Raw genomic sequence first — 25,756 nt, forward strand, 5'->3', positions numbered from 1 at the left:
TATTGAATGTTGAATGAACAATACAAATCTCATGGGTTTGATATCATCTGTTGGTATGATACATGTCCTTCCGGAAATGTGTTTAGAAATATCTTACTCATATGTCCGTAATAATTTGTGTCTGTCTCCCTTTTCATCTGCTTGTCTATCAGAAATGAGTGATCCCAATTCCAAATCTCTTGAGATTTTAAGTATGTTGATATCAATTAAATAATCTGTGTGTTCTTTACTCTGGGGTGTGTTTAGTCAAACGTTTCTTACCAGAGTTGCACAAACACTAGCAACGCATACTGCAAAACAGAGAGGGTTGCGAAAATACTTGTGATACACATTAGTCATAATGATACGTAGAGGGGAATGTAGCTCATAGGCGACCTGCAACTTAAAAAGGAAAAAAAGGTAAAGAGTCGCGTATTGCTTTTGTGAGAGTAACGAGTCATCGCCAGGTCTCACGATGTCACTTCAGGAGGAAGAGGGGTTGCCGAGGTCCCCTGATTATGATGTATGAGGGAGGAGGTGTTGCTGAGACGAGCCCCTGTTGTGCTATAAGTGCCACAAAGGCGTTTCCAAGGTTCCGTAGTTGTGATATAGCAGGGAGCTTGCGTTGCCGAACTCCCGTGATTCTAGTGCATGAAGAAATAGAGTTGCCGAGGTTACATGGTGCTGCTGCAGGAGGTTGAGGCCTGGCCGAGGTTTATATTGCTTAGGAAGTTTTCATGTGGGGCTGTACGTAGCCGATCGACAGGGGTGAGAACATAAGGCTTCTCAGCCAGTTTGCCCATTATCTGGGTGTGCCCCAACAATCTTTGCGACAGGGAAATGGATGTCTTCTTTGTAGAGAGGGAAATGTTTACCAGGAAAATGCCAAGTTTCTTTGACGGAGACAGAAGTTTCACTATATATATATATATATATATATATATATATATATATATATATATATATATATATATATATATATATATATATATATAACAGTAATTTACCCAAGGAAAGTCACCTCTACCCCAGCTCTCTCCTGTTCTGTCAGCTCCTGGTCTAACCTTATTTTTTTTAGGTCATGTCATGTAAGCATTACAGATTACGTATGCCCGCCAGAATTTATGTTTTAGTAGCCAGAATGTTCAAACTTGTGCACAAATTTCATGTAATTATCAAACATTTTCTTTAGAGCTAAGTAGACCTTTTTGATGAGGAAATGAGAAGTCAATTATCTATGTTGAAGTTTCTCGTTCGTTAATATGTGTTTAATGATATTTCCAAGAACGTGGCACATCACCAAATGAGTCCCAGTCAAAACTAAGTTTTCATAAATAAGAAACTCGTTGTACTCCAAAATCAAGTTTCAGTAAAGTTTCAGCAAACACAGTTTGCTGAAACGATTTTAGAGTACAACGAGTTTCTTTTTCATGAAAACTTAGTTTTGGTTGGGACTCATTTGGTGATGTGTTACCATCATGGAAATTTAACTAAACACATATTAATGAATGTGAAAGTTAAACATATAAAAGGAGAACCGACATCTCATTTTCTCATGAAAAAAGGTCTACTAAGCTCTTACTTTTACTCTAGATGTCGCTAGTATTGATTCAAAATGTTCGAGTAGAGTAATAATCCTTTACATATGTCAAGTAAAAATGAAGAGGGTCACTTTCATTAGAGTTGAATGAAAAAATATGTGTGTTCTATTATACACTGGTTTACATCCATAACATATTTTTAATTGTGAGATGAAAGCCGTGATCTATAATATGAAGCCGAAGTCGGAGTTAAGAGAGAGGTTTCATTACGAATTCACAGTATCCTGGATTGTGTGCTGGTGAACGCCGGTGTCAAGGTGTATATAAAGTGTATATAACGAAATTATGGCTATTTCGGCAACCAGGGTAGCTCAGGTAGGATAATGCCCGATAATTACTATCGTACTAGTTATTAAGTGATTTAGGGGCTTGTTGTGTAAGTGCATGTTCAGTAATATTGACAATATCACATCTGCAGACGACATCGCCCATCAGCTGATGAAGAGGTCTAGTGTGTTGTGCAACTTTGTATGAATGTTAGAACACCCTTAAGAACAACATATGAAGCACTTCCATATGAAATCTTACTGTCCGAGAAATGTTTAGAATGTTAAGATGTCATTTACATGAGGAATTCTGTCACTAGAACTGTTTGCTGCCAGGGAACATGGTTGTCATTGGGTAATGGCTTTTGAAGTATAATTGTTCTGTCTCGTTGTAACGGATAGATATGTTGTACTTGACAAGAAGCACTAAGGTATAGTTTAGGTTTTGTAGGGATGGTATCAATTTAAAAGTATGGTTTAGCTCTGCACCATTCTTAACCATGCATATCTATCGATTTTGTTGCTTCATTGCTGGTATGTTTAGATAATACAGTGACATTTGCTGAGCATTATATTTTATTGAACAGTTTCAAGTAAGACTAACGAAATGATATATTAATAATGATATATTTGAATATTGAGTGATATTGCTGTGCAGTAGTAATGTCTAGACAGTAGAATAATTGTAGTTATGGTGCTTGATTTGGACTGTTTCATTTATTAAATGATATTAGATTATACAGTGAAGATTATGGGTAAAGTTCTGTAATAGCTTTGCACCGAAACTAGTTTGGGAAATGGCCGATTATGTTATAATAATTGGTCTGAGGGGACATCTCATCTGTTAAATTCCCTAGTTATGAATTATCATAATGGTTAACAAGATACCTTAGCAGTGTTCCAGGAAAAAACATATCCATCATATGTTATCAGTAGCTTAGATTTGCAAATAAAGTTAGGAACATTAATTTGCCTGATCACAACCCCATTAGCTTTGATGTGAATTCCCTTTTCACTAAAGTCCCCATTGATGAAACCATCATATATCTAAGGAGGAAATTGCCTGATCTCATTCTTGCCTTGCCCCTGCCCATTAACACTTTCATTGACGTATGATGGAAGTAATGTTTATAGATGGAAATTTGGTCTTGCTTTGAGAAATCCACTTAATCCTATTCTCAGTAACTTATTTTGGGTATACTTTGAGACTGAAATTCTAACTTCAGTCAGTAATCATCTGATAGTCTGGTTTAGGTATGTTGATGATGTGTGGTCCCTGTGGCCATCTTCCCAAGATTGTGATGTTTTCTTTAATGAATTAAATAACATCAACCCCACCATCAGATCCAAGATTGAATGGGGAAAAAAAAGGCAAACTACTCTTTCTTGATGTGTTGATAATTAGAGAATCTGATCATTTGTCCTTTAAGATCTACAGGAAGCCTACCAACTTTGAGAGCTGTATTCATTAATTTTCAGTACATGATTCTCCTATAGAAATGTCTAGTTTTGTCTGTGTTTGTAAGAGCACTAAGGGTATGTGATCCCATGGGCTTAGTAGATGAATGTAGTCATATAAGACATACCTTTAGGTAGTTATTTTATCCCAAGTAATTTGTGAACAAAGCTTTCTGGAAAGCTAGGAAGAAATTTTATGCATCTAGCAACAAAAATGTGACAAATGAGGGGAGTTCTAAATGTTTAGTGCTGCTCTATTCTCCCAACTTAGCACAATCTAAGACATATTAAAATCCAGTGCTTGTAATGTTGTCTTTCATTACAATAACACCATCAGGAAGGCCTTGATAAAAAGTAGGCCAAATCATTCAACAATAGGGAGTGTTTACCATCAAATGTAGTTATGTAAAGATATATATACGTTGGCCAGACCATTAAAGCTGTAACAGAGACGTTATTGGCACTGTCAAGTAGTATGCAGGGATAACCACAAAACTGCAATTGCTAAACACTGTCATGATAATGATCACCCTGTAGACCTTGAAAATCCAGTCATTCTATACCCTTCTGCTGATTATTCCACCTGCAATGTTGCTTTATTATGCGACAAAGCATAATAAATGATAAAATAATTATATATTTATATATGTATGATTTGCCACCACGGTTACTTTATGTTAATGAAAATGGAGGAATGGATCTTTTTTGAAAGTTTTCCTTGTTTGTAATGGTATTTTTGTATTACTTTCGTTTGATATTTTTCCTGGACCAATAACTAATTATAGGCCCTAAGAACTTGTACCAGGAAGAAAAGGCCCATATTCTTGCTTGAGAACAAGGAAAGATATTTACAATTGAGATTTCAAGAGGTAATGGCAGGGCTGAGTACACCATCTGGACACTTGTTTAGACTTCCTTCAAATGTCATCTGGCCCCAAAAAGATTTGTCTGGTCAACCTAGGAAGACCAGTACGGTGATTGATATCCTGTTAAAGCATGGTTAGTTGAAAAACTATACCCATCATGTTTTCTAACCCCCTGGGAACCCTGTAGATTCTCCCAAAGTTCACCAAACATTGCTGAGGAGAAAAACAGTTTTTCATTCTTCAAAACTACTATTTTTTTTTCAGAAGTTGTCTGGAGCATTGAGTCGGAGTTTCACAACAAGTAGAGTTGCAGCAGCAAATCAGTTAACTGTTCGAGATGCTCTCAATAGTGCACTGGATGAAGAAATGGAGAGAGATGAAACGGTAAGGATACGTTCTCATGATCTACCTTGGATTGTAGTTAATGAATACTTGCCTTGAACTTGGTGTAATTTGATACTTTATATCATATGCCATGTATTTTCATAAACTGGTTGTCTGCTTATGATAATGACAGTCAACTGAAGAAAAACTTGGTAAAGTTATGTATCATCAGAGATAGAATATGAAATAACTAGAGACCCATCCTTGCAACTAGTTGTTGAAAAGGGGCAAGATTCACATGCATATAGAGTAGCACTGGTCAACCAGAATCAGTAATTAGTAATGATTGACATTTTGTTTGCATTGCGCAGGTTTTCCTACTGGGAGAAGAAGTAGCGCAGTATGATGGTGCTTACAAGGTTTCCCGTGGTTTATGGAAGAAATATGGTGACAAGCGAGTTGTTGACACTCCCATCACGGAGAGCGGCTTTGCTGGCATGGCTGTTGGAGCAGCTTTGGTATGTAAATGAAGCCATTTTCTGAATGAGATGCACAATAAGAATTCCTTTTTAGGTGAAAACTGGTTCATGAATTTAATGCTAGTGAGTCCTTAAGGTTTTATCACCTGGGCTATAAACTTGTTGACAGTAAATTGAATATATACAGTACAATATGTTTTGACACAAAAATGGGGTAGGTTCTTAATGGAGGAATGTCTGATCATCTTGCAGTGAACGGTAGAAAGAAATTATTTTCACTGAATTGGATATGTGGAGTTGAATGAGCTTTAAAGTGAAGAGAAGACAAGGTTTGCTTGGTAGAGCTACTGGCAGGGATAGACAGGGGATGAATAATGGACTATGACTGATATGCTTTGTGTTGTGATGGATATGAATTTTCTGTAGGTTATTAGTAGAGTATGTTATATTTTTTCCATTCGTATGGTTCATCGTATCTCACTGTGTTTCTTATTTTTCAGTCTTATCTGCTCAGCATCTCATATAGGACATTTAAGACTGCTCTTATGCAACTTTGAGGCTTTGCTTCACATGGAAATGGCAAAGTGGGCTCTTTTAGGGTAGAAGGGTCCTGTATGCTTTTTGTTCTTTGATGATGGTACATTAAAGTACCCCATTATAGTCTTGTCCAAGGGGATTCCTCACTCGTTTTTCCAATTGCAGGCAGGGCCTGAGAACACTGGAAATTTGTTTTGAATGTACAAACAGGCAGTTTTCTTTAGTATGAAATAATATTTAGGGTTTCCTCTTCTGGATAAGCTAGCTTTTTCAAAAAAATAAAAGAAAAATCTGGGGCTAACCAAAATATGTACAATTTGAAAACTCTTATGCTGCAGCATTTGCAAAGCTCTAGACGCAATATTTGCATAATTTTTTCATTTTTGATGAGTTGGGAAAGGCCATTACTGATTGTTTATGTAAATAATGAAACAAGGGTGTAGACATTTAATTGATTTTTCACATGATAATTCATTTGATTTGTGTTACATGTTTGGAGTGACATAGCTGTAGTTGTTTAACAGTTGAGGGATGAAAATAAAGGATGACAGAAACTGAAAATGACAGCTTTGTGAATAAGGTTTCTTGAACAAGAGTACAAGGCAGATATTGGTTTACTGAGACGGCAGTAAAAGAATTTAGCATGTGTCTGAACATTTTTTGGCAGCAGTGTGTATTTGATTGTTAAATATTGTTGATTCAGAAATGGTTAGAGCAAAAGTGCTTGAACTTTCCTTTGGAATACTCTACTTTTGTGTCAAGTCAGGATAGCAGGTTAATTTTACTCACCACTCTCTGCAAACCCAAATCACAAGTTTTAGCCAGACATCATATTTTTACTAGGAAATGTATATCAGTAATTTCTTATAGAACGCATACTATTTCTTGAACAATTGAAGTATGTTAAGAAGATGGTAGGTTCTTTATAGAACAGTAGTTTTTGAGAATTTCAGTACTAGTATAGCAGTTTCTGTAGGAGCTCTGTTTGGTCAGGCATACAATGGGTGGTTACGCAGTCTGTTCCAAGATAAAATCATCTCAGAAAATATCGTGTGTACTAGAGCTAATAATGCTTTTGTGAAATTTTTTCTGGGTTTGTATTTTCATGATAGGGAAAAGATTAAACCACTTTTAGTCCAACTATTTGAGTTACATCTATTGAATATGCAGTGTAGGTGTAAGAATGTCATTTACTCTACTGAAAGACTTTGTATTATCATTTACATTGGTTGCAATGAGAATTTACAGTTTGTTGCTGTATTGATTTTTTTTTTAATCTGATTAGTGTATTGAAGTAAGACTTGATCACATTCTCCAGAATCAGGCTGTTTGTGAAAGAAAAATGGAAAGGAAGATAGAGTGAGATATGGTTGGATCAATAGAATATGGAGAGGATTTAGATTTTTTGTGTTAATGATATATGTTTGGAGGAAAGACTGGGAGAAAGAACTTCGAACAGCAGGCAGATAACTAGAGATTTAAGGTAGGTAATGATGATAGAATTTGTCATCATGTGTGACAAGTTAGAAACAGTAGTACCACCTATTGTTATATGCTTTTTAAACATTTGATACATAATGTCAGAGGTGCTTTCAGTTTGTACGTTCATGAAAATGATTTTCTGAAGAGTAGATTGATTGAGTAATGAAGGATATAGAGGAAATTACAGTGCTGTGAAAGATGTTGATAAATTGAAAGATGTACAAAGCCTGCATGGATGTATGAAGAAAATGGAATTATAGAGACTGACTAAATCAGTATCTGAGAATGAAGCTGATTAGTCAGTTCATTATTTGAAGTTAGTTTGTTGTACCAAAGTATTCTTTGAACTTTTGGTTCACTGGATGATGCTATTTTAGTTCAGGTTGTACCTCTTTAATCTGTCAAACTTGGGACCTGGCCTTTGCCAGACCACGGAAAATGCTGGAAAACAGAAATTGACCCCAAAGGAACCCCCTATGTAAACATATGCCCAGCCCCTAGTGTTACCAGCTCATTCCACATACATATTGCTGTGTTATCAAAGGTAGAACAAAGCCTAAAACAGGAAATAATACAACCATTGATGCTTCCAAACAAGTTTTTATTATTACATCAGAAGTACATCAGGGTCAGCTGGATCTTCATGGTCAGCACTGTCTTCAGGATATACTGGGTCAGCAATGTCTTCATGGTCAGTTGTGTCTCTAGGATCAGCAGGGTCATCAGGGTCATCATGGTCAGTAGATACTTGCACATAAGGGACATGGGAAGTGTAGGGAAGGTGGATTTTCTACACTGGAATGAGCCTTGGCAGTGTTATTAATGACCTTTTTCAACCACTGGTGCAATGTAGCTTGCTTCTGGTGCTTTGACTTTTACATAATTTTCTTTGAATCAAATAAACAGACATAATTTCTTGTTCTGTTTTAAAGTCCCTTTGCTCCAGTCCTGCAATTAAGTCTCTTCATCTGGATACATTTATCTATAGAAATTCTTTCTTGTACTTCCTTGTTTTCTTCAGCACTTTCTTCATGATGATCTTGTTTCATCTCACCTTGCTGAACCATCTCCTTGATTTATGGATCAGTTAGTTGATAAACAAGAGGTTCATGATGATCAATGTTCATCAATTCTTCTAGGTTTTCCACTGTAATCTCTTTTGATATTGCTAACAGTGCTGCCCTGGTGGCAGCAGATTCAAAACGTGCTGGACTACAGAGCATTGGATTAGAGAGGTACAACCTTTATCATGGAAAATATCTTATGAAAATGAATTATTATGTTGTGATGAATGAATCATATAGATTTTTTGTTGTACTGAATAAATCATATGAAAATTGATTCTTATGTTAATTTAGATTCAGGTATCTGCTTTATCGTCTTCATTATTCTAAATTTCCTGAAACTTATAAAAGGATTTATCTCAGTTTCTGCCATACACACTTTTACTGAATTCAGAGAAATATTCCACAAGCATTTTGGCTGACTTTCATATCCATAGCACGACATATTGGAGACATGAAACAATAGTCAGATAATTTTTTCAGAAAACTCATTCTTAACTTGGTTATCAAGTAATTCAAGCTGTGGAAAAGAATGAAGTGTACTTCACTATATATGCATCTGGGCAAATGGTATAGTAAAAGAACAGAAATGGGAAAACATATGTGGAAAGTAACAGTATTTGTAAATGTTTTGCAAATTTCATCATTTATGAGTGTAAAAGTTAAATGTAGCCATAGAAAAGAAAAGTCACAAGGAGAAAGGGCAACCCCTGTGCTTTTTTGGTGTTACTTGAGTGGTCTGTTTATTCAATGATATTTGAAGTTTGTTTACTCTGTTTGCTCTAGGGTGGTTTGCGACCTGTGTGTGAGTTCATGACCTTCAACTTCTCAATGCAAGCAATTGATCATGTGATCAACTCTGCCTCCAAAACTTTCTACATGTCTGCTGGCTTGGTTTGTATTTTGTTTTTAGTATGTTTAGTATTCATTACTGAAATGATAAAACTGCAGATGGTAGAAATTTTTTAAACCAATAATGAGCCAAAGGCAGATGATGACCATCAGTTTATTTATGGTCAACATCTGCCTTGTCCATGAAATCTAGCTAAGTACTGCATAATTTTGTTAGAAAATGTATGAGAATGTGCTGTCATTGGCTTAGCTAGAGGATGACTGACTGTGGAGAGAAATTATTGTGCACTGCCACCTTGGGAGCCATCTGGGCTTAGTGGGCAGCTTTAAAATAGGGACACAAACCTCAATGCACAGATTTACATCTAGGAGTTGTCAGGCTCATGTGAATATCTGTCTGGAGGGGCTGAGGGGTTAAACATAGCCTAAGAGATGACTTCTGGTGCCTGCTCCACAGATCATCTTATGATGATTCTTGACATTTAGGGATTAAAAAATGGATGACCCAGTATTGATGTTAATTGCTGAGCAAAGTTATATGAATCATAGATACTCTTATGTAATCAGAAATAGTCATTGTTACTTGTAGTTGTGATCCTAATTATTGGATAGAGGTGGCACTGTTATGAGTACCTTGTTGCATTCAGAACTGCTAAGTCTCTTAACATATGGAATGGGTCTAACCAGCCCTCTTTAACTTGGAAAAGGCCACATTACCCCAAGGATTTAGGCAAGTATGGATTTCAACCTTTCTTAGTTGTTTTATATCACTTGTATACAGCACATGGATATGTAGAGGTTAGACTTGTGACTGATGATTTTCACCTTAAGTGTCTTTTAGTCAAGATCACATTATATCTCTTTTTCTTTGTTTGTTATCTTGTCAGTTTCCATTCCTTTGGACTAGTTCATGTTCATACAGCATATAGCTCTTTTACTTTCACTGTTAGATAGAGTATTTTGTGATTTATTTTCATTATCTGGTGTCCTAGCACTTCCCATATGTATTTTTTTCTTTAAGTTTGGGTAGGAAATACACATAGGCATGACTTTTAGAAACAAATTATTTCACCATACATGTATTTTATGTTTGGAACTGATTGATTTTCGTAGCTTGTTTATGTGACTCTTCATCATTTCGTCATAGTTTTGTATCAGTGGTTCCTCGGGCCATTGTTTACCTTAAAGTTTTTTAGTAACAACTTCACCCTGCCTTATGCTGTAAACCAACATGATAATTAGTATAAGCTAATGAAATTTACATGTTCTAGCTACATGTGCCCATTGTGTTTCGTGGGCCTAATGGATCAGCTGCTGGTGTAGGAGCTCAGCACTCCCAGTGCTTTGGGGCATGGTATTCTCATTGCCCTGGATTGAAGGTAAATATTATACATTCTTATTGCCCTGGATTAAAGGTAAGTATCATATAGTAGTAACTACTGATAATTTCTGTATATTTACTCTACTTAGTAAACATGCTAATTGTATATAATGCAGGTAATTTGAGAGGAAACATCATGCTGTAAAATTTCCACTGATAGTCTGTATTTGAACTGAATATCAATTATTAGATATTCATGTTATGTTTAATCATACTGAATATACTGTGAACAAATATAGAATGATAACTTTTAGAACTGATAGGTTTATATTTCACTCAGTTTCAGAGAGAGCCATAAGAATATTTTCATTTTCCTGGGGACCTGAGGAATAGTGATATGTAACAGCACTAGTGGCTTCATTATGTTTTAATTTTGAGGACATTTTTCATAGTCCTTTAGAGTATTATTATTATTATTATAATTATTATTATTATTATTTTTATTATTAGTATTATTATTATTTTTTTTTTTTGCTTTGTCGCTGTCTCCCGCGCTTGCGAGGTAGCGCAAGGAAACAGACGAAAGAAATGGCCCAACCCACCCCCATACACATGTATATACATACGTCCACACACGCAAATGTACATACCTACACAGCTTTCCATGGTTTACCCCAGATGCTTCACATGCCCTGATTCAATCCTCTAACAGCACGTCAACCCCGGTATACCACATTGATCCAATTCACTCTATTCCTTGCCCTCCTTTCACCCTCCTGCATGTTCAGGCCCCGATCACACAAAATCTTTTTCACTCCATCTTTCCACCTCCAATTTGGTCTCCCACTTCTCCTCGTTCCCTCCACCTCCGACACATATATATATCCTCTTGGTCAATCTTTCCTCACTCATTCTCTCCATGTGCCCAAACCATTTCAAAACACCCTCTTCTGCTCTCTCAACCACGTTCTTTTTATTCCCACACATCTCTCTTACCCTTACGTTACTTACTTGATCAAACCACCTCACACCACACATTGTCCTCAAACATCTCATTTCCAGCACATCCATCCTCCTGCGCACAACTCTATCCATAGCCCATGCCTCACAACCATACAACATTGTTGGAACCACTATTCCTTCAAACATACCCATTTTTGCTTTCCGAGATAATGTTCTCGACTTCCACACATTCTTCAAGGCTCCCAGGATTTTCGCCCCCTCCCCCACCCTATGATCCACTTCCGCTTCCATGCTTCCATCCGCTGCCAGATCCACTCCCAGATATCTAAAACACTTTACTTCCTCCAGTTTTTCTCCATTCAAACTTACCTCCCAATTGACTTGACCCTCGACCCTATTGTACCTAATAACCGTGCTCTTATTCACATTTACTCTTAACTCTCTTCTTTCACACACTTTACCAAACTCAGTCACCAGCTTCTGCAGTTTCTCACATGAATCAGCCACCAGCGCTGTATCATCAGCGAACAACAACTGACTCACTTCCCAAGCTCTCTCATCCACAACAGACTTCATACTTGCCCCTCTTTCCAAAACTCTTGCATTCACCTCCCTAACAACCCCATCCAAAAACAAATTAAACAACCATGGAGACATCACACACCCCTGCCGCAAACCTACATTCACTGAGAACCAATCACTTTCCTCTCTTCCTACACGTACACATGCCTTACATCCTCGATAAAAACTTTTCACTGCTTCTAACAACTTGCCTCCCACACCATATATTCTTAATACCTTCCACAGAGCATCTCTATCAACTCTATCATATGCCTTCTCCAGATCCATAAATGCTACATACAGATCCATTTGCTTTTCTAAGTATTTCTCACATACATTCTTCAAAGCAAACACCTGATCCACACATCCTCTACCACTTCTGAAACCACACTGCTCTTCCCCAATCTGATGCTCTGTACATGCCTTCACCCTCTCAATCAATACCCTCCCATATAATTTACCAGGAATACTCAACAAACTTATACCTCTGAAATTTGAGCACTCACTCTTATCCCCTTTGCCTTTGTACAATGGCACTATGCACGCATTCCGCCAATCCTCAGGCACCTCACCATGAGTCATACTTACATTAAATAACCTTACCAACCAGTCAATAATACAGTCACCCCCTTTTTTAATAAATTCCACTGCAATACCATCCAAACCTGCTGCCTTGCCGGCTCTCATCTTCCGCAAAGCTTTTACTACCTCTTCTCTGTTTACCAAATCATTTTCCCTAACCCTCTCACTTTGCACACCACCCCGACCAAAACACCCTATATCTGCCACTCTATCATCAAACACATTCAACAAACCTTCAAAATACTCACTCCATCTCTTTCTCACATCACCACTACTTGTTATCACCTCCCCATTTGCGCCCTTCACTGAAGTTCCCATTTGCTCCCTTGTCTTACGCACTTTATTTACCTCCTTCCAGAACATCTTTTTATTTTCCCTAAAATTTAATGATGCTCTCTCACCCCAACTCTCATTTGCCCCCTTTTTCACCTCTTGCACCTTTCTCTTGACCTCCTGTCTCTTTCTTTTATACATCTCCCACTCAATTGCATTTTTTCCCTGCAAAAATCGTCCAAATGCCTCTCTCTTCTCTTTCACTAATAATCTTACTTCTTCATCCCACCACTCACTACCCTTTCCAATCAACCCACCTCCCACTCTTCTCATGCCACAAGCATCTTTTGCGCAATCCATCACTGATTCCCTAAATACATCCCATTCCTCCCCTACTCCCCTTACTTCCATTGTTCTCACCTTTTTCCATTCTGTACTCAGTCTCTCCTGGTACTTCCTCACACAAGTCTCCTTCCCAAGTTCACTTACTCTCACCACCCTCTTCACCCCAACATTCAACATTATTATTATTTTTATTATGTTGGAGGATCCAGTCACACAAAAGTCCACGTCATGGCTGGGCCATAGTTGAAATATAAAGAGATTGGTGAAAGGGAAAAAGAAGAGACAAGGAAATTTTGGAGGAAGTGAAAAACCTGTCTTATAAAAAGTGCCAGGTCCTAGTTATTGGGGGACATGTGAAGGAGTAGAGAGTTCCAAAGCTTCGAAGTGTAGGGAAAGAAATAGTTATTAAAATGGCCCACCCTTAAGTTGCTAATGACCACACAGTAATCATTTGATGCAGCAGCTTGCTGAGTATTGTGTGGTCTTGCAAGTGGTGAGAGGACACAAGCAGCCAACCCTTGGGAGCTGATACCTATAGAAGAAGGAAAGTGAACCAACATTGCAGCATAGGGCAGATGGGTCAAGTTTTGAAGTTAGCATGGGAGAGTTGATAAGTCGGACCACTTTCATCTCAACTCTGTCAAGTAGGCACCAGAGCTAGAACCACCCCAGATGTGAGAGCAGTACTCCACATGTGGTTGGATCAATCCTTTTTTATAATTGGAATAGCTGTATGGAAGACGAGAAATTTCAACAAATAATCAGGACTGTTTTGTAGATGCAGATTTAGCTATTTCCATATGTGGGATTTCCAAGATAGTGAAGATGTTACAGCAAAAAATGAATGTTCATATAATGAAGAGGTGGAATTACAGATCCATCAAAGGAGAGAGGAAATTGAGAGGAATTTTTGATGGAGAAATGGGCAGAAACTGGGTCTTGAAGGCATTAAACCTAACCATATTTTGTCTACCCCACTGAGATATCCTGTCCAAGTCTTGAGTTTGTTAAGGAAGTTGTGTCAAGACGAAATGTAGTTTGAGTGAGAGAAGGAGCAGATTTGAAGGATTTGGATGTGTTTAATTGATATTTGCAATGCCATCATGCATCATCAGTGATATTGATTGTTTTGCTAATCCTTTGATTATCAACAAAAGTTTATGTGATGTATAGTATTTCAGAGAAATAACTGGAATATATGAGTCCTTTTGCATGTATCATTTGCTTTATTATCACTCTCTTAGTTGGTATTTCTATTGTGTCATTTAATGTCACCATAACTGGATAATACTGATCTGATTTTTAAATTAGGTTGCATTATGTCCTCTATACATACCAGCTTTGGGCTGTGAACTTTAGAGAGTGACTTTACCATTTGGTGTATTATAATTCTTCCCTTTCATATATCGGATTATTAATGATATCCTTATAACTGACAGTTGATTTTTTGCTTGTGACTATGAATTACTGGTACTCCAGGTGGTGTCTCCTTACTCGTCTGAGGATTCAAAAGGCCTGTTGAAAGCAGCCATTCGTGACTCTGATCCTGTGGTTGTACTGGAGAATGAACTTCTTTATGGTTCGTCGTTTGAAGTTTCAGATGAGGTTCTGTCCAAGGATTTTGTGCTTCCCATTGGCAAAGCAAAGATTGAACGTGAAGGTGAGTATGAATGAGGTTATATGCTAGAAGCTGGATTCTGATGTCACTATATTGTTTTTTCCACAAGATCAGTGTGTGATCAGTCCTAACTTTGTCTCTTCGATGTATATCATTTTCCTTATATTTCTCTCTTGTGTCTCCCCTGATGATGTGATTATTATGCAAAAGTGCACTTGGGAACTTATCGTGTTTCATTTTCCACGTGGACTCGTAGGAATATCTTGTTCACGCACAAAATTGTGATCCTCGCCAACATATATATATATATGTACATAAGCGCCCACATACGCACATATATATATACATATACACATATGTAGACATTACATACATACACATGTACATATTTGTACTTGCTTGCCTTCATCCACTCCTGTTGCTACTCCGCCGCACAGGAAAACAGCATTGCTATCCCCTGCTTCAGCGAGGTAGTGCCAGGAATACAGACAAAAAGGCCACATTCATTCACACAATCTCTAGCTATCATGTATAATCATTATCATTATTATTATTATTTTATCATTATTAGTATTATTATTAGCTGGTGGCTGATTTGGGTGAGAAACTGCAGAAGTTGGTGACTGAGTTTGGTAAAGTGGTGAAAGAAGAAAGCTGAGAGTAAATGTGAATAAGAGCAAGGTTATTAGGTTCAGTAGGGTTGAGGGACAAGTTAATTGGGAGGTAAGTTTGAATTGAGAAAAACTGGAGGAAGTGAAGAGTTTTCGATATCAAAGAGAGGATTTAGCAGCGGATGTAACCATGGAAGTGGAAGAGAGTCACAGGTTGGGGAGGGGGCAAAGGGTCTGGTAGTGCTGAAGAATGTGTGGAAGGCGAGAATGTTATTTGGGTATGTTTGAAGGAATAGTGGTTCCAACCATGTTATATGGTTGCGAGGCGTAGGCTATAGATAGGGTTGTGCAGAGGAGGGTGGATGTGTTGGAAATGAGATGTTTGAGGACAATATGTGGTGTGAGGTGGTTTGATCTAGTAAGTAATGAAAGGGTAAGAGAGATGTTTGGTAGTAAAAGAGTGTGGTAGAGAGAACAGAAGAGGGTGTATTGAAATAGTTTGGTCACATTGAGAGAATGAGTGAGGAAAGATTGATAAAGAAGATATATGTGTGGAGGGAATGAGAAGTGAGACAACAAATTGGAGGTATAAGGATGGAGTGAAAAAGATTTTGAGCAATTGGGGCCTGAGCATACAGGAGGGTGAAAGGCGTGCAAGGAATAGAGTGAATTGGAACAATGTGGTATACTGGGGTCGACGTGCTGTCAGTGGAGTGAACCAGGGCATGTGAAGCATCTAGGGTAAACCATGGAAAGTTTTTTGGGCCTGGATGTGGAAAGGGAGCTGTGGTTTCAGTGCATTACACATGACAGCTAAAGACTGCATGTGAAAGAATGTGGCCTTTGTTGTCTTTTCCTAATGCTACCACCTGCGTGCGCAGGGGGAGAGGGATGCCATTTCATGTGTGATGGAGTGGCGGCAGAAATGGATGAAGGCAGCAAGTATGAATATTTATGTATGTTATCCCTGGGGATAGGGGAGGAAGAATACTTTTACACGTATTCCCTGCATGTCGTAGAAGGCGACTAAAAGGGAAGGGAGCAGGGGCTGGAAATCCATTCCTCTCATTTTTAGTTTTCCTAAAGAAGGAACAGAGGAGGAGGCCAAGTGAGGATATTCCCTCAAAGGCTCAGTCCTCTGTTCTTGACGCTACCTTGCTAATGTGGGAAATGGCGAGTAGTATGAAAAAAAAAATGTCTGTATGTATACGTTGAAATGTATAGGCATGTATATGTGCGTTTGTGGTTGTTTATGTACATACATGTTTATGTGGGTGGGTTGGGCCATTCTTTTGTCTGTTTCCTTGTGCTATCTCGCTAACGCGGGAGACAGCTACTAAGTATTCTCCCAAACATTCTTCAAAGCAAGCATCCTTTACCTTTTCTGAAACCACACTGCTCTTTTCCAATCTGATGCTCTGTACATGCCTTCACCCTCTCTATTAATACTCTCCCATACAATATCTCAGGAATACTCAACAAACTTATGCCTCTGTAGTTTGAACACTCACCTTTATCCCCTTTTACCTTTGTACATTGGCACTATGCATGCATTCCACAAATCCTCAGGCACTTCACCATGACCCATACATACATTGAATATCCTTACCAACCAATCAACAACACAGTCACCCCCTTTTTTAATATATTCTACTGCAGTACCTTCCATACCCGCTGCCTTGCCGGATTTCATCTTCTGCAAAGCTTTCACTACCTCTTTCTTAACCAGATCATTCTCCTGTACCCTCTCACTTTGCACCTCATCCCAAACAAAACACCCTATATCTGCCACTCTCATCAAACACATTCAACAAACTCTCAAAATACTCATTCCATCTCCTTCTCACTTCATCACTACCTGTTATTACTTCCTCACTTTCCCCCTTCACCGATGTTCCCATTTGTTCTCTTGTCTTTTATGCACGTTATCTACCTCCTTCCAGAACATATTTTTATTCTCGTGTCACTGAGGTAGTGCCAAATTGAAATATTGCAAGATTGTTTATGGCCAAGATGCATCTTCCATAAAGAAGACACTGAACACTTACTCTGCAGCTGTCCTGCATGTACTTCCCATATACACAGAACATCACCATACTTATTGACCTGTGGTCCAATCTAATGGACATGGCTGGCCTCCTGGGTGCTGTGGGCTCTCCATAGAAAGGGATCTAGGGGCAGAAAAGTAACAGGCTTCTGTTAGTATTGTAGATTGTGATACATTTATGGTCTGCTCATGGTTGAATGCAAAGGTTCAAATCCTGGTTTCGGCAGTTGATCTGCAGCTATCCAAGCTCCTCATCCACCCTTAGGGGTTGGCTGATAATTTAGGTCCACTTGTCCTGGCTGTCTCAGCTAAAATAGAAAAAAAAGTGTGTACATTACCAGGATGAGAAGAGAGAGTTAGTTAGTATAGTTGGGGAGAGGAATTTAGATGTTCTGCTTGAGTGCAAAAAGCTCAAGGGGAGGGAGGCTGAATGGTTTGGGAATGTACAAGGGGATAAAGTCTGGGACTATTGTGAGGATGACAACAAAGAAGGGAATGGAACTTCAGCTGAGGGAGGAGTTATGAGAGTTTAGGAATGAATGAATGTGAGGAAGTATGCCCCAGAATGATGTAGGTTGTAAATGAAAATGGATTTTGTGAGGTGGATGATTGTTGTGTTTATGTCCCTTGTAGTGACAGGAATGAGGAGGAGAGGCAAGTGTTTTCGGAGGAGCTTTGTAAGTGCATCAGCAATACTTATGCGAGGGACTTAGGAATAGTAATGAATGATTTGAATGCAAGAGTGAATGAACGAAAATGATAGGTGTGGCTGTTAGCAACTCAAGGATGGGCTGTTTTGATAACTTTCACTAATTCTTGAAGCTTTTGAACACTCTACCCTCTCATTTCTTTCCCAATAACTGTGACCTGGCACATTTTAAGACTTTTTTGTCACTTTCTCCAAAATTTGTGAATTCTTTCCTTTGTCTCTTCTTTGTCCCTTTCATTAACTTGTATATATTTCAATTGTGGCCCTTCCTTGATGTGGACATTTCGATCATCATTGGAGCCCCAACTTCAAAAAAAAGTCATCTTGTGTAGTTGTATGCTGAAAAGGGACTGGTGATTTGGAATACCTGGTTTGAAAAGATTGACTTAAGTGTACATGGGTTAGTGAGATGGATGGTAAGTGGATATATTGGATAATGTCCTTATTGATAGGTGAGCTAAGGAGAAACATTTGGACACAAGTCTGTTGAAAGAGATATCTGTTAGGATGTCTGATCATTTCTTGGTGATAGCAAGGGTAAAAGTTTGTAGAGGATTTTGGAAAAGAGGAAATAATGATGGGTTGGAAGAGGATGGTGAAAGTGTGTGAGCTCAGGAAAAGGGCATATGAGACCTTCATTCTGTGGTCTGCAGAATGTGACAGATCATGAAGGAAGACATTGTAGAGGGTTAAAGAAAGATCTGCTCTTTGGAAAATTACATTGCAAAGCTTAAGGAATTTATGGATTGAGCCTTTGGTGACCCATTTTTTTTTTGTGACGTGGAGCTTGATTCCAAGTATATTTTGTGTGAGGATGTGTCGGGACAGTGTCAAATGCTTAGTTGATCTCTATTGCCACTAATGCTGTGTGCCAGAAGGGTTGTGGTTGGTTGAAGCCATTTAGGAGGTGTTGTGTGAGGTCTGTGGGTAGTGGGGTTGTATAGTGACTGGGTCTAAAACAATGTTTATGTAAGAATTGGATCTTTGCTTGATTTTGTGGTGGATCACTTTTTCATGAGAATGAATACTGAAGATAAGAATGATAGGATGGTATGAGGAGGGGAAGCTGGGTGGCTAGGAGAGTTTCAGAATGGGTACTATGTTGGGAAGCTTCCAGGATTTGGGAATTTTACTGTGTAACTAGAAATGGTAAAAGATATCTGTAAGAGTTTGAATTTTGATGGGACCAAAGTGTGTTCTTTGGAAGTTTGAAAGTTTGTCAGATACAGAAGACATTCCTAAATCCATCCATCGATGAGTCAGAAATGGTGACATCATATGTTGTAAGTGCTTGTCATTTGTTATCCCTGATCTTATATAATTTTGGGTGTAGGTCTTCATTATCATTGCTTGATTTATTCATATATATCAGTTGAATGATAGTGAGTGTGCTTCTAGAAGGCTCTTATGTACTTAATACTCTTGTGTGCTTTATGCTCTAATCATATAAGTGGTGTTAGACAAAAACTCATATTTTTTATTGGATATGTTGATTGTTTTGATGATTTGATTGTTCATGCTGTGGTACAAAATTAGGTTTAACTTGTGTTCTTAAAAAGGGGATAATTATAAGCTTATTAGGGGATTGGTGTTACCACATGATCGTTATTTTATAATTATTTTTGATAAAGAAATGATAATGACAACCAAGATGGGGCTGTGACTCTTCGGGCCCATCTCAGTTATTACTATCATTGAAATTCAAACCAGCTCTCCTTAATTAGGATGCTTTACTGTTTAATTGCAGGTATTTATTTTTTTTGTTCATTTTTATATGAAAAATAAAGTGTTAGCTGCAGACAGATATTGTAACCCACTCACCCGTTGCTGCAGAAAGATTGTATTTTATACTACAAGAAGGCAAGTTTGGGAAAGGTTTGTGGATAACTACTAATATTAACAGTGGAAACAAGCTTGTGCACTTTTGGCTTCAAGTCTACTTTTATTCATCAGATCTTATCATCAGTGTTCTGACAGAGGCAGTAACCACTTTGTTAGTTTGACCTCTTCGGTTTAGGTTATGATGCTTATTACAATGACATACTTACCCCAAAGCTCATTTGCAAATCATGAGTTGATCAAGGTGCAGCCATGAGTCAGTCGAAGTGCAGGGATGAATTAAGCCAGATGCAGTCTTAAGTTGACAGAGGTGCACCCATGAGTTGATCGTGGCATAGCCATGAACTGATTGAGGTGCAGCCATTAGTCAAGCCAGATAAAGTCATGAGTCAATCGAGTGGCAATCATGAGTCGAACCAGGTGCAGCCAGAATGAATTCTTTTAGGTTTTGTCAGCTTTGATGTAGTGTGTCCACTTTCTCAGAGTGCCCATACCACTGTGATATGCTATTTTACCATGTCAGTAACAAAGAACTAATTTTCTTTTCTGTTCTACAGGTCAGCACATAACCTTAGTAGCACACTCACGTGCTGTTATGTTGGCATTGGAAGCAGCAAAAACACTTGCTGGTGAAGGGGTTGAGTGTGAAGTCATCAATTTGCGGTCTCTTCGACCCTTGGATGAGGCTGCCATTGTTCAGTCTGTAATAAAGACTCGCAACCTGGTGACAGTTGAGCAAGGATGGCCCCAGTCTGGTATTGGCTCTGAAATTTGTGCAAGGATAGTTGAAAGTAAGTTTTACATCAGTGTATTTATTGGGTATATCTTAGGCAGTAGATAGTGGAGTCTGTTGCTTCTTGTGCCTCAGTAATGTAATGTCAGGAATAAGTGAATAGTGGCCGTAATTGCACACATCATTATTCTGACTCATATATGTAATGCACTGAAAGCAGACCCTGCTGCCTTTAACTAAGTCCCCACAGACTGTTCCATGGTTTATGTTGATGACTTCATATGTTTAGGTTCAGCCAGTCCACTGACAGCATATCACCCTCACATATGTTACATTGATCAAATTCATTTTTGCCTATGCAAGCCTCTCACCTTCCTGAATGTTCAGGCACCAATACCCTGAAGCTTCTTTCATTTCATCCTTCCATCTTCTTTGTTTCCTTCCGCCTCTTTTCTACTTTTGTCACATAGATCCTATTACTCTTTTTTCACTCATCCTCCCCATACAGTATGTCTGAATCATTTCATCAAGCCCTGGCCAAATCTCTCAAGCATACTGCATTTACTGCCACACGTCTCTCATACCCTTTCATTTCCTGCATATTAAACAGCCTATAATTCAGGCTTGTTTATGATTTTGTATAAAGGGCATCAGGTGAAAAGTCAGACAAATTATATGGGGAATTAGTTCCAGGCTGTTTTATGAAATATCTGAAGGAAATGCTTCATCTCAGTATTATTTTTTCAGTATTTTTCAATCTTTTCTTGCCGTTTCTTATATTAGTGAGTTAGTGCCAGGAATAGACAGAAAAAAATTGATAGGCCTCATTCTCTCAAATCTGTTCTTTAGCTGTCCTGTGGAATGCACCAAAATACAGCCTTCTATCCACACCCAGGCCCTTCAGATCTTTCTATGGTTTTCTCCAGATGCCCCTTTGTTGCTGGTGCTACCTTGCTATCTCAGGAAATGATGAGCAAGTATGAAAAGAGTGATGAAGAATGTGAGAGAGAACGTTATCTTGGAGAGAAGAAATGTGAATTTTGAAGGCATAGTAGTTCCAGCAATATTATATGGTTGCGAGGCGTGGGCTATAAATAGGGTTGTACGGAGGAGGATGGATATGTTTGAAATGAAATGTTCGAGGACAATATGTGGTGTGAGGTGGTTTGATCGAGTTAGTAATGAAATGGTAAGAGAGATGTTTGGAAATAAAAAGAGTGTGGTTGAGATAGCAGAATAGGGTGTGTTGGAATGGTTTGGACAAATGGAGAGAATGAGTGAGGAAAGGTTAACAAAGAGGATATATGTGTCAGAGGTGGAGAGAACAAGAAGTTGGAGACCAAATTGGAGGAGGAAGGATGGAGTGAAAAATATTTTCAGCGATCGGGGTCTGATCATACAGAAGGGTGAGAGGAGTGCAAGGTATAGAGTGAATTGGAATGATGTGGTATATCAGGGTTGATGTGCTGTCAATGGACTGAACCAGGGCATGTGATACATCTGGTGTAAACCATGGAAAGGTCTGTGGGGCCTGGATGTAGATAGGGAGCTGTGGTTTCAGTTACACATGACAGCTAGAGAATGAGTGTGAATGAATGTGGCCTTTTTAGTCTGTTTTCCTGGTGCTACCTTGCTGAAACAGGAGGTAGCGATGCTGTTTTCTGTGGGGTGGGGTAGCCCCAGGAATGGATAAAGGCTAGCAGGTATGAATATGTACATCGTATATATTTTTTTTTTTTTTTTTTTTTTTTTTTTTTTATACTTTGTCGCTGTCTCCCGCGTTTGCGAGGTAGCGCAAGGAAACAGACGAAAGAAATGGCCCAGCCCCCCCCATACACATGTACATACACACGTCCACACACGCAAATATACATACCTACACAGCTTTCCTTGGTTTACCCCGGACGCTTCACATGCCTTGATTCAATCCACTGACAGCACGTCAACCCCTGTATACCACATCGCTCCAATTCACTCTATTCCTTGCCCTCCTTTCACCCTCCTGCATGTTCAGGCCCCGATCACACAAAATCCTTTTCACTCCATCTTTCCACCTCCAATTTGGTCTCCCTCTTCTCCTCGTTCCCTCCACCTCCGACACATATATCCTCTTGGTCAATCTTTCCTCACTCATTCTCTCCATGTGCCCAAACCATTTCAAAACACCCTCTTCTGCTCTCTCAACCACGCTCTTTTTATTCCCACACATCTCTCTTACCCTTACGTTACTTACTCGATCAAACCACCTCACACCACACATTGTCCTCAAACATCTCATTTCCAGCACATCCATCCTCCTGCGCACAACTCTATCCATAGCCCACGCCTCGCAACCATACAACATTGTTGGAACTACTATTCCTTCAAACATACCCATTTTTGCTTTCCGGGATAATGTTCTCGACTTCCACACATTTTTCAAGGCTCCCAAAATTTTCGCCCCCTCCCCCACCCTATGATCCACTTCCGCTTCCATGGTTCCATCCGCTGACAGATCCACTCCCAGATATCTAAAACACTTCACTTCCTCCAGTTTTTCTCCATTCAAACTCACCTCCCAATTGACTTGACCCTCAACCCTACTGTACCTAATAACCTTGCTCTTATTCACATTTACTCTTAACTTTCTTCTTCCACACACTTTACCAAACTCCGTCACCAGCTTCTGCAGTTTCTCACATGAATCCGCCACCAGCGCTGTATCATCAGCGAACAACAACTGACTCACTTCCCAAGCTCTCTCATCCCCAACAGACTTCATACTTGCCCCTCTTTGCAAGACTCTTGCATTTACCTCCCTAACAACCCCATCCATAAACAAATTAAACAACCATGGAGACATCACACACCCCTGCCTCAAACCTACATTCACTGAGAACCAATCACTTTCCTCTCTTCCTACACGTACACATGCCTTACATCCTCGATAAAAACATCGTATATATGTCTGTTTTATGTATGTATATGTGCGTGTATGGGCATTTGTGTATATATATGTGTATATGAGTGGATGGGTACCCTATCAAAACACAAAGAGAATCTTGCATTTATTACTTTTTGTGTGAATTAACATTAGAAGAAATAATAGTGAATATCTATTTATTCAGGTCCAGCTTTCCACTACTTAGAATCTCCAGTGGTGCGTGTGACAGGAGTTGATGTTCCCATGCCTTACGCTAAAAGTTTGGAAATTGCCTGTATCCCACAGTCCCATGATGTAATCAAGGCTGTGAAGAAGGTTCTTAAGATTATTAAATAAAATGCACAAAGTAGAAGAGCCTTTTTGCTAATCTTTCCACTGAAAATGAATTGCCATATTTGATTCATATATAACAGGTCTACCTAATGATATGAATTTAATCCTCCAATTTCTTGCCACATTCTTTTTACTATATATTTATGAACAATTTTCAAGTTATAAATGTTAATTTTTTAAATTTATGTACAAAAGCAACAAAGCACACTCTCTTAGAAAGGTATACAAAAGTATACTACACTATTTTGGCTGTATATAGTATTTGTTGTTATGATATTTAATGTATGGTCAGAATTAAATCTTTGTATTTTTATTTATTTTCTGTTAATACCCTTACCTGCAGTTTTAGTGTTTTATCAGGATAAAACATTTAAAGTCTGATATTCAAGGTAGGGAATGCTCTCATTAATATTGATTGCATCTAGAAAAATTTAGGAAGAGTAAAGGCTTTACATGCTCATATACATTATGTGAAACACATCATGCTAATACCCAAAGATATTGACATAAAATAAATCCTGTTACTTGTGAATGTAAGATCACTGAGCATTTTTGCCTGATATACCTTTGGAAATTGGTCATTATACTCTTGCACATTATATCTAAGCCTTGAAATTGATTCAGTTATGAGTAGGTATATCAGTAAGACACATATCTTTAACTTTAGTTTGTGCTGCACTTTAATATCCTAACATCTGATTATCTGTGAATCTCTTTACAGTTCTTAAAGAGGAAAATGTGGTTTCAGATGGTTATGCCAAATATTTAAAGAACAGACTATGTATGAGGCATAGCCAGTAGGCCAGAAGTCAGTAAAACTTTGAATACTGTATGTGAAAGAAGTTGCTTGTACTGTTTTGGATAGCAGTTTTCACATTTGTCCATAAGGTTACATAGGCACTGGTTTTACTTGGTTTAGATTTGAAAAGTTTTTAGGTATTAGTATTAATGATATGGATTCCTCAGTTTTTAGGCTTTGATTTTATTTGATTTGGATTCAAGTTTTTGTTTTACACTTGTACAAAACTGAAGATTTTAGCGAGGAATAAGAGGTATTAAGCAAAATTAAATTTTGATTTCTTCAGTTCCTCCATTTTCAAATGTAAATAGAGTAGATAATTTAGTACTATATAATGTTATTGCTTACTACAGATAAAAGCTGACATTTTACATTAAAACAATGTGAATTAACACTTACATATGTAATTTATAAGACAATAAATCTAAAGCAAACTATCTGTAGTGCAATAACATATGTGGAACTGTTGTAGTGAGGATGTAATATGTTCCAAAGAATATCACAGATAAAATATGTCAAAACATGGAATGTGAGTGAGTGGAAGAAATATTGATAGCATTTCCAAGGAGATGGTTCAGGTTTGACTGACTGACACAAAATTTCCGTATGTAAATATAGTTTTATGTTATTGTTGGAGCTTTTACATAACAGAAAATACAATGATTAAGGAAATAAAGAAAGTGAGTTTTGATATTTAAAATTTTTTATCAATCCTGTTATCTATTTATCCATCTATCTGTCTATCTATCTATATCTATCTGTCTGTCTATCCATCCATATCCCTGATGCCTGTTCCCTCTAGGGACTACCTCAAAAGAATCTCCATAACTGGTGTAATCCAATGTTGCTTTTTAGCCTTTAGTGCCTCACCCTTAACAGGCCACTGGTAAAGGGCAACTCTAGCGTAGTAATTCCAGAGGCTCCCACCTACCGGATCATCCTAATGATTCATCCCACTACTTCTACCTAATGCTCCCTCATGATGTCCCTATGCACTACTTTCTAATGTCAATTCAATTTCAATTCTTTTATTGACACAGGCTTGCCGGAAGACTGTACACTGATATGCTATACATGACAGTATGACAAGGGTTTAGATGAAGATTTGCGAAATATTCTGTTTACAACATGTTTGACGGGAAAAACAGAAATAGCTAATCCTACCCGTCCATGACCCTCTAATATCCTACC

The 25,756-nt window shown here is 38.2% G+C and overlaps 1 protein-coding gene across 2 annotated transcripts; it reads left to right on the plus strand.

The window, feature by feature from the left end:
- The first annotated feature begins 1,737 nt into the window (after window positions 1-1,737).
- Window positions 1,738-25,256, plus strand: Pdhb (Pyruvate dehydrogenase E1 beta subunit). 2 transcript variants are annotated; one of them, XM_071667991.1, is made up of 8 exons: window positions 1,738-1,895; window positions 4,435-4,554; window positions 4,866-5,012; window positions 8,843-8,950; window positions 10,180-10,287; window positions 14,433-14,613; window positions 20,335-20,568; window positions 23,618-25,256. In XM_071667991.1, exons 1-8 carry the CDS (start codon window positions 1,866-1,868, stop codon window positions 23,767-23,769), a joined length of 1,080 nt encoding a protein of 359 aa, XP_071524092.1. In that variant the 5' UTR covers window positions 1,738-1,865; the 3' UTR covers window positions 23,770-25,256. The 2 variants fall into 2 exon arrangements, with proteins under 2 accessions (XP_071524092.1, XP_071524093.1); XM_071667992.1 differs by having other exon boundaries at window positions 1,774-1,895; window positions 4,438-4,554.
- The last annotated feature ends 500 nt before the right edge of the window (window positions 25,257-25,756 follow it).

This window comes from Panulirus ornatus, chromosome 12, assembly GCF_036320965.1.
Source record: "Panulirus ornatus isolate Po-2019 chromosome 12, ASM3632096v1, whole genome shotgun sequence".
NCBI classification, from domain to species: Eukaryota; Metazoa; Arthropoda; class Malacostraca; order Decapoda; family Palinuridae; genus Panulirus; species Panulirus ornatus.